The sequence below is a fragment of the Plectropomus leopardus genome, chromosome 5 (genome assembly GCF_026936395.1).
Source record: "Plectropomus leopardus strain MGB_pleo_1.0 chromosome 5, ASM2693639v1, whole genome shotgun sequence".
Taxonomy (NCBI): Eukaryota; Metazoa; Chordata; class Actinopteri; order Perciformes; family Serranidae; genus Plectropomus; species Plectropomus leopardus.
The window spans coordinates 1,723,985-1,734,637 of NC_142180.1; the positions used below are offsets into that span (position 1 = coordinate 1,723,985).

The window sequence follows — 10,653 nt, forward strand, 5'->3', positions numbered from 1 at the left end:
ATTCCTAGATCAACTTGAATTCACATGAACTTTGTAGTACAACTTTGTAGTATTTTTGCACAATTGCATCCTCTGTGATTTTCACTGTTTGTTCTCTGTCAAACACATTCAGCACATCATTAGACACAGAGCACGGGATGAGAAGTCATCTGTTCCCTACCTGTTTGTCCAGATAGCCTTTTCCATCAGGATCGGCCAAATCCCAGATCTGAAACAAGACGTCACAAACACACTGGAGTCAAGACACAGTGAGATCTTCTTTGTTTCTCTGTCTTCATTCTTCATGTATCACTTTGTTCAAGCTTAATCAATGAAAATCATTTGTGTGTGTGTTTGTGTGTGTTTTAATATTAGAATACCCTCTTTTTCTGTAAAACATTTTAAACATTTTGTTGACTCATCTTAAACTCTGGGGAAGTTTCATATGTCAATGTATCAAATCACGTGACGTGCTGGTGACTAGCCAACTCCTCCATACATATAAACTCGGACTTGACTGTCAGCCAGTGGGTAGCTGGCAGAGCAGTGTCATAGTAGGAGGCGTGTGTGTTTGGATTTCAGCAGTTGAGGCCAAATGTGTTCTTTTATCTTGTCTTTTCTTCCTCCTTTTGATTTGACATCTCACGGAGGCCAACAGTTCTCTGGCACTCACTAGCCCAGCCTTTTAATTTATTGTACCTTGCTCCATATCTCATTGGCATGTTCTCTAAACCACGCCTACTTTTCAGAGATGCAATCACAGCTAAATGCTTTGATTTAAAACATCTCTGGTAACAGAATCTATCAACATAATCAGTTTCAGGTTTAACTTGACATTACAAAATATTTAGAAGCTCTTACGATGTCTCATTGTGACTTTAACCACAGAGTGGCAACAATAGCCAATCTGGCTGAGCAGGCGAGCCTGGTAGACATGTTTTCCAAATCTCTACTGTTCTGTAAATGACCCTGACCTCTGACCTCCTTGTGCAAGTTGTTGACAGAAGAGTGAATTCTCTCCAATGACATTAAGGCGGGGTGCTTGAAATCAATTAGTTTGTCATCTGACCTTCTTCCTATAAGGTGCACAGTTATAATTCCCACACTTTGGCCAGTCACGTTAGCGGCTGTGTCAGAACAGCTGGAGATATTGTTATAAAGTCCAACACGACTTCTTCCATAAGGCCAAACGATGGACAGTAACCAAACACTTTTGTCCAACTAAATTTCGTAATTTATTGAGCGTTGATGAACAGTCACCAAAACAACCACCCTGCCCTGTATTGATGACATATTTTCCTGTTACAACCTTATAAGGCACACATCAAAAAATCAAAACAATTTGTGTTTCTGCTAATCCCTTCAATGAAGGACACATAAAACCATATTCTTAAGACTGGCATAACCCCACCTTCTTGGAGGGAAGCGGTGATTTCTCTGATACCAAAGGAAGGGAAAAACAAAGTGGAATGTGGAAGTTATCAGCCAATAAGTATACTGAACCAAGATTACAACACTTTCACTCACATTTTGGCAAACGAGTTGAGAAAATCCTCCAGCAAATAATAAGTCTGGATCAGACAGGCTTTATCCAGCAGAGAAAGACACAAGATAACATTCACAGAGCACTACACATAATTGAACATATTAAAAAAATAAACTACAGGAAGTTCTATTGAGCCTTGATGCAGAAAAGGCATTTGATTTAGTTAATTGGGAATTTTTATATAAAGTATTAGGAAAATTTGGACTTCTTCAGACTTTTATTAAAATGAATTAAAGCATTGTATAGTAGCCCAAGGGCAGGAATAAAAACGAATGGAGCTGTATCAAACTCATTTGGCCTAGAAAGAGAACCTCGACAGGGTTGTCCATAAAGCCCATTTCTTTTTGTTATTGAAGGGTTAAGTCAGGGGATCACCCAGGATAATAGTATTACAGGAATTAAAATGCTAGGCAAAGAACATAAAATTTCATTATTACTTGCGGACTTAATATACTTGTCGTACCCGGAGTGTTCAATTGTTAGAAACTTTCAGCTGCGTCTCAGGCTACAAATTGAATATTTTCAAGACCCAAGTGTTAAGTTTCAATTATAGGCCAAGCCAGGTCATTACCTCTGAGATCCAGCTAAATTGGGATTTGGATTACATGACATTTCTAGGCGTAAACATCCCAAAAGAGTTACCCAATTTGTATAATTTAAAATTTAATTTGTTAAACCAAAAAATAAAGGACGACATAAAGAGGTGGACTTTAATTCCAGTATTAGGTTTTGAGTCAAGAATTGAATCCATAAAGATGAATATCCTGCTCAGGGTTAAGGCATTTGTTTCAGACTCTTCCAACAAAAATAAGAGATAAATAATTTAACAAATGGGATACATTAATATCAAAGTACATTTGGCAAGGGAAAAAACCAAGGATAAGATTTCAAACTCTTCAATTGGCAAAGAACTGGGGAGGACTCGCACTCCCCTGCCTCAAGGATTATTATATATCGGCCCAGTTGAGGATTTTGGTTTGTTGGTGCAATTGTGACTACCAGGCAAGATGAAAAGAAATCATATTTAATATATCCAGGGTAATTCCAATCCAGGCGCATTTAGGGTATGAAAGACGGATTAAGAATTTGATTTAAAAAGGTAATAGATGGATCAATTTATCGCTAAAAATATGGTTGAATGTCATTAATAAGAGTGAATTGTCTGAAGAGATCAAGATTTTGAATTGGTGCTCCCATGACCTTGATTTCACCCCAAATAAATTGGACGCAAGCTATAAGGGATGGGCTAATCAGGGCCTTTCCTCATATTGTACCTTCTTTAATCAGGGAACTCTGAATGATTTCCAGACACTTAAAAGACTTAATGGGTTAAATAATAGTGACTTTTTTATATTTCTTCAAGTACATCACCACATAAACAGCTCTATGTTATGGAGTCAAAAAGTGTTTGAAAATGATTTATTGAAGGTTTTCTTTGGTGCCTACATGGCAGACTCAGGGCTTAAAGTAATTTCAAGGGGCTTCAGGAAGGCAAGATTGTAAATACCAATTATATAAAACAAAAGTGGGAAAGGGAATCTAACTGTTATATTTCAGAAGAAGTGTGATAGAAATATTGTGAATTACAATGGAGGATATCAAGCTCAACTGAGTGGAGGACTTTTGGCTGGAGTCTCTGTAGATGTTTTATTACACCTGTTCAGAGGTCTCATCACTCAGGAAATTCCAGCTGGTGGGGGAAGTGTGGCTCCCAAGAAGCCGACCACTACCATTTGTTGTGGGCCTGCCCAAAGTAATTGCTTTTTGGAGTAAGATTTACACAGAATTAGTGACTGTATTTGGGACAACAATCATTGTTCATCAATCAATATACTTTTAACATCTACAAACATAAAAACATAATACTCATTTGGAATATTGAGTTTATCTGCTAGAAAAGTGATTACAAGGAAATAGCTCCAGCCAGAGTCCCCATCAGTAGAGAACTGGTATGATATAATTCATTAAAGTTTTGTAATGGAAATAATTACTTCTTCAATTAGGCTTCAGGAATCAAAATTTGATTTCAAACTTTTTTTTGTTTTGTTTTTCCTTATTTTTTTTTTTTTAAATATTATTTTGTTTTTATGTTGTTGCTTTAAAACTGTTTTAAAAAATGGAAAAATGGTTTACTGTAAAATTACCTAATTGAAGTTGACTGTATAATAGCTTTTGTGAAGAGAAACCAAATAAACACAATGTCAAAAAAAAAACAATTTGTCTTTACACTGCATAAAGAGTTCTCTGTGTGACTGCATCACAATGTGTCTTTGTGTTAGTTTACACTTGTGTTTAGTGCTCTAGGTGATAGTGATCCAATCACCCATGATGCATTTTAAAACCAAGTGTAGACAGGGGAGATATGAGTGCGGGTCAGAAAAGGTGCAGTTACAGTTTACATCCATGTCTGTGAAAACATGGAACACATCTTCCCTTGGCAGCACAGAAGATCTCTACAATCAGCACAGCTTACAGATGAGTGTCACCAATTCACTATCTCACCAAATGTCTCCCCTTTTGATGATGAGAATGATGTTGAGTAATGGCCAGAAAAGTGTTTCTGCAGAACATTATGAATAAATTTCATAAAAGTCAATAAAGTTGACCTTTGACCATTTATATATGAATTATCAGTACTTCTTTAAATTATCCTATTGGATATGTGTGTGAAATTTTGTCATAATTAGTGCATGAAGTCTTGAGTTAGTGTTATTTGAGGTCACAGTGACCTTGACCTTTGACCAACAAAGTGCAAGTGGACATTTGTGCCACCTTTTGAAGGTATTCTCTCAACTCATTCCTAAAATATCATGTTCACCAGAATGGGATGGATGAACGGACAACCCAAAAACATAATGCTTGTAACCACTGGTATGGAGGCATAAAAACAAAGATTTATATTAAAAAAAGATTTATGGTTTGCTTGTTGCTGATAATTTCGCACCTATTGTTATTGTAATATGACATGCGTCTGTTTCCACTATTGCTGTGCCTCTCTCCCCCTCTCTCCCCCTCCCACTCTCTCTTTCTCTTTCCTTTTTGCCACAATTGTACGTCATTTGTTATTTACGACATCTATTGCAGGTCTGTCCGTCCTGTAAGAGGGATCCCTCATCGTCCTCTGCCACTCTTCCTTTTCCCCATTACAGGGGTTCTTTTTCGGAAGTTTTTCCTTGGGTGATGTTAGGGTCTAAGGGCAGAGGGATGTTGTACATTGTAAAGCCCTCTGAGGCAAACCATGTTTTGTGATAATGGGTTCTTTTTCCTTCTTTTTCACAGTCAAAGGACAAAGTAAATCTTAATGCCTGAAGCTGCACATCATCTCTGTCATCTAAAGTCAGGTACAGCGGTATCGCATCTAACTCAGTAGCATCCAAAGGTAAACAATGAGTAGGAGAGGCGAGCTGCTGCTTCCACCTGCCAACACACTCTGGAAACATGCCTGAAAGGTCTGCTTTATTTATCCAGACAAAATACCTCAAAGACAAACAGTATTTAAAACCTGACTAATCACACAAAAAACCTCTGATAGTATCAATCAACCAAAAAGTAACTAGAAAACACAAACATGGTGATTATGGAACATTATTATTTAAGAATTGCAGTCCGTAAAGAAATGCAAAAAAAGAAAAAAACAAATCAGCACCTCAAAAAAGGAATCCCTCAATATGCTTCAAACTAAGTGCTTTTGAATTGTTTAACAGCATCAAAAATTGACGGTGATAGATGGGTGGGTGGCAGTGCCCAACAATTACATACATACAAAACAGATAATCCAACAACTATGGTCACATTACACAGTGATTGGCCAGGTGTGTGGAGGTGTGAGGAACTTTGAACCCTCTACTGACATTCATCAAACTATTAGACACTTTGTATGTGACAAATGAGTGCAACATGAATGCATGAATACCTTCAAGGAGAGACTCAATCATAGTGTGTGACAATATTTTCAGTATTCACTACACACATGAAGCTTTCAACATCACCAAAGATGTGAAGACTTAATGACTTTTGATTGGATTAAATGGTGAACTCTATGCTTGGTTACATTTTATTCACAACTAGACACTGACACATATCCTACAATCAAATTTCACTGAAAGTATATTTTATATAATTTCATATGACAAATTGATTGATTGATCACACCTACATGTCAGTGTGTACATAGTCGTGCACAATATATACACACATAGCTGCATAATAATAATAATAATAATAAGAAGAAGAAGAAGAAGAAGAATACATTTTATTTATAGAGCGTTTTTCAAGAAACTCAAAGACGCAATAAACATGCACCCAGTCTGTTTTATCTGTTTTTGAGAGCCTAATCAGGGACATGGGCTGTTAATTAGCTTCAGCTAGACATTCTACACGTATTGTTGCATTCTCCATTCATATGTAGCAATGAGTATGTTTATCCACGTCTTTATCCAGAAATGCTATATTCAACCTGATTAGGAATATTTAAATGGGATATGCTGTCTACATGACCTGTGTCAAATTCAGCATAATGTCATATTCGGAATCATAGGGGTATATTATAGTGGTGGTCCATCTATCTGTAGCCAAAGATTATCTGAATGGTATGTTAAAAAATATATATATAAATTCTAATGCAAAACGCCAACAAGACTTATGCATTAATGAAGCCTAACCCACCCAAAAAATGTGAGTATGACGAAAATAAACACTCAAGGTCACACAGTTCATTTGGGGAACTGCACCGAACACTGGGGACATTCTCTTAAAGGGACAGACACTCCCTGAGACAGGTCAAAAAGGCTAAAGACAAGGTTTGTGATTTTATACTTACTTTTGTAGAATAAATAAATAATGATTATGATAATAACAGGCTAATGCATTGCAGGGCTATTCATTAATTTATACTGTCAAGCACAGGCAATACACTGGATTGATTTTGATAACTTAAAAGAAACCTAGGCCTTAACTGTACATGCCCACTGTACGCAACTACATGGACCAGAAAACCACTCCCATTCCATTCAGGTTCCATTCAGCATGCTTTGTACTGGGAATCAGTACAAAGCATGCTGGGATACCTGTGATATGGACCAAGGACAGGAAACCATTTCAAAAATTCAAACGGTGCTCACATCAACACAGCCACTCGGTCTACAGCTTCAGTGACTTTCTGAACAGCTTTGTGTAAATCCAGGAGATACTAAAGCTAATTTTTTTTTCTGGTAGAGAAGATGGCAGGGGATTGTGGATGGATACAAGCAACCAGTGAGGCAGGACAGACACGAATTGAGGTAAATTGGTCGCATGTAGTGGGCATGCACTGTTAAAGTGTGCACTGAGCTGCTGTGTTATCTAGAAAATAGGAGTATTGGATTGGGACTCCTTATTGGCAGATGCTAAATATTGAATAACTTGGACTGGATTGGATCGGGGGTAAAAAACCTGATCTGGATCAAGAGAGGGAGGAGAGCTGGTGTCAGGGCGAGGCTGACCCGACTTGGACCGGGAGCTGTTCCTCTACCAAGCCTTCTTCTGGCTAATGTCTGCTCACAGGAGAGTGAAGTGGATGAGATGTGATTGAGGCTCACTCAGCAGCGGGAGATCAGAGACTGCTCTGCACACATCTTCACAGAGACGTAGTTAACCCCTAACATCTCAGATCAAACTGTTGCACTGGATGGACGGATCTTGTTGGGTGCCATAAGGACACAAAGTTTACTCTTCTGGACAGTTTTTAAGACAGCAGGCACAGATCAACATAAACACAGAGTGGAGGTCAACCTTCAGTCCACTGACAATCCATAACTGCAGTAAAGACCAATTAAGATCCACAAACTCAACCAGCTGCTGTTCGAAATAAACATACCTCTCAATTCTATGTGAAGTAACACTGCCACCATCAGTAGGTGCACAGAAAACATTTAATTGAATCCTTGTCTCAGTATACAAGCACCAAGGGGAGGATCCATTTAATGAAAGAAGTATGTCCGACTCCACCATGGTAGATGGAGATATGCCCCCTTCCCAGTAGTTGCTTTAAACCTATATTAAACAGTCTATGATATAGACCCAATCACAATCATAACTGATATTTACAATAACTTCTGGGTAGAAAACCACCATGTCACGTACACAGTGCAGGGACTAGGAGCACATGCAGAAAACCTGGTCCAGTTACAGTCCGAATGAGGCGTTTACATGACAGAATAGCCTGACTTCCATGCGAATTATCGGGGTGTGTTAGTCCAATTTTGAGAAATTCAATTACTCCAATTTCAGTCAGACTAACATGTTTACATATATTTTAAAAGTCCAGTTTTAGACAGACTAAGATAATAATTCCAGTTTTTCTAACATTGTGTAAACATACTGAGAGTAACATTTGTCAGTTCCTACCTTCCCCAGTGTAATGTCAGGGAGTCCAGACTTTTTTAAGAACAAGGCAGCTTCTGTTGGTCCCACTCTCCCTGTATTCCCAGGGTCCACCTTGGAGCAAATACACACAGTCTCAGTACATTGTATTACTAGATTATATTTGTACCAAACATGTGAACTGCCTTTTGTGCATGTTTTACAAAAATTAGAGTTACACCTACACTTTAAAGGCAATAAACTTTGGTGCATCATCTTACCTGTCTGTAGAAGTTCTCATACACAGGGTTCCCACTAGACAACTGTGGCAGAGACAGAATGTTATTGCACCATATATCAACCAATGCACTCAGCTCTACAGGTGAGGTTCACTCATTTCAGCAGTGTATTCTTGCAGTGTAGTCTGATTTTTATGTCAGACTAAAAATGACCTGCCCAGTGAACTGAAATATGCCCTGTGTGGCCAGCACTGACTCAAATGTGTTGCAAAGTCAGGAGTGTCAGTTAGTGCTCATTCACATACGTGTTTGTCGCTAATTTGGGTTGTAGTGAAAGAGTGCTCGCGCCCTGCTGCTTATGATCAATGGCACAGACATCATTATCAGCTGCACTGCCATATTGCATGACTGTTGCGCAACCACACCAGGACAGACACGCTCCTGTGGGTGACCATCAGCCTTAACATTAGCTTGCCCCCCCGTGAACATAAAGACCTGACAGCCAACTCACACCAGCAGCATTACTGAGAGCTTAACCCGGGTTAGTTCGGGCTAGCCAGGGTTAGCCTGCTGTATAGCCTGCCTTCTAGCCTTGCGAGCGTGTTCATCTCCATCCCCAGTACTGAGGATCAAGGCTAGGCTAGCTAAGGTCTGCTAGCTAAAGGACTGAACGTTATCACACTTTCTGAAGCTCTGTTAAATATGCGTGCACATGCCGGCCTGTCTCTGTCTTTGTGTACAGTTTACACGGTGTCTGTTGTCTTTAAATAGTATCAGTACTGAGTTAGCTGTATGTTATGTCGTAACTAGCTAAACGGTTAGCTAGCTGCAGTTGGGGGTAAGAAGCCCGCTACCTAACGGTACTGCAATAGGCCTTCACCGAGCAGCTCACTGCCTTATCTCAGACTGCACTTCAAAACCTGTCCGTGTCTTTTTTAGAGTAAAATTAAAATACAGTGTCAACAATGGTGCACACTGTGTCATGCTATGGATTATGATAGCCTTAGGACGGAGTGCAGAGCGGTAAATCACTGCATCTTTACCTGGGTGAGAGATGTGAGAGCTGCCATCTTCCCTGTTGCTGCGGGAACGCACCCACCCTCCCTATCCCTCTGCCTCTCCCCGGCAACACTCCCCTCAGAGGACACACCGAGCCTCACACTCCCGCACACACACGGCTGCCCAAACTCCAGCAAAGATGCCAGTGATTTAATGTTGCCCATTTTGTCTGCGAAATCATGATTTTATTTCGCTTTTAGTGCATCGTCAGGATTAGTTCGTTCATTCAGCATAAATATTAAAAGGCAAACAATTCAAGCTTAAACTGGTTTGCATTTAAGGCATGTTGTGATGGAACCACATTGGTTGTGATATAACAAATCCTGAGGTTTTGCGTATGTGGGGTTTAAATAAATAAATAATTATTATTAATATTATTTAAGGTCCAGTGTGTAGGATTCACTGGCATCTAGTGGCAGGGGTGTAGCACTAAATTCTGGGTCCTATGCATAGACAGTCTGTCTCTAGTAAGTCTGCGTGTTAAGATCATGGCTGTATTAAAGGGAAGTCAAGATGCTGCAGGGGCAAGACCTTGTGGATGTTTTGACTAGACTGACACAGCGGTGTGACGAGTGAAACGTATTGTTTAAAGATGATTCTCCTGTCTCTTAAGTTGTTGGTATGTCTTTTGCCATGCATGTGTGTTGTGCCAAAAGCTTCTCTGATCAGATATGTCCTATTAAATATATTTTCAAGTAAGGACATCTGAGGCTCACGGAGTTAATTTCAGTACTGTTCGAGTTTATTTCACTACACATTAAGTTTATTTAATCATTCATCTAGTTTGTATTATTATTTATCGAGTAACGACGCAGCGATGGTGGCGGCGCATGCAAATTTTTATACTTATTACAGTTATTAATCCAGTCAGTTACTTCTACTTAGCATTTTTTTAAACTTTAGCTTATTAAACATACTTGTGTTCCACAATGGCACAGGGACGTCTACATGGTCTTTGTGTCATCAAGAGAACTAGAACAGAATGAGAAGCTGTCACATGTTGACCTGATTAACAACCTTACAGCAGATAATACACGTGTGCCTCGGTAGAGACTCCAGCAGCTGCTGAAAAATGCCCGTGCAGGGCTAGACGAAACCATTTTGCAGCTTTAAGGAGCGAGGGGGGCTTCAGAAAGCTTCCACTATTTCAATTTGCAGGTTGTAACAACCTGAAACTTCTGGTGTGCCAAGCATGCAGGAGAACTCAAGCGGGCAATGCGACTGTCCCTGTGTCTCTGGAGCCAGTGTTTGCTTTGTCTGTTCTAGGCTGCTGTAAAACAACATGGTGCACTCTGAGGAAGAGGATCAGCACTGTATGTAGATATAAACAGCTCATTCTAATGTAATGAAATTTTAGATTTTCAGATATTATACACTAATTAAATCCTAGTTAAGAATAGTTTTATCAATTTCTGCCAATATTCCCCCTAAATCCTACACAATTAAAACAAAAGAAGCTGCAAGAGTTGACAAATGAAGACCATTTCAATT

General features: G+C 39.2%; 1 protein-coding gene across 13 annotated transcripts in view; it reads right to left on the reverse strand.

Moving 5' to 3' along the window:
- The window catches only part of LOC121965311 (epidermal growth factor receptor substrate 15-like 1), a 53,463-nt gene extending 44,249 nt beyond the window's left edge, over positions 1-9,214 (reverse strand). For all 13 annotated transcript variants that reach the window (XR_015776566.1, XR_015776564.1, XR_015776565.1 and 10 more), the window contains exons 1-4: positions 9,147-9,214; positions 8,146-8,187; positions 7,910-7,999; positions 161-208 (exon numbers count right to left, since the gene is read on the reverse strand). Coding sequence is in view for 10 of the 13 variants with exons in the window: in XM_088077373.1 (XP_087933499.1) it covers positions 161-208; positions 7,910-7,999; positions 8,146-8,187; positions 9,147-9,173 (207 nt within the window). In the remaining 3 variants the exon portion in view is untranslated. The remainder of the gene's footprint in view (positions 1-160; positions 209-7,909; positions 8,000-8,145; positions 8,188-9,146) is intronic.
- Positions 9,215-10,653: the final 1,439 nt, after the last annotated feature.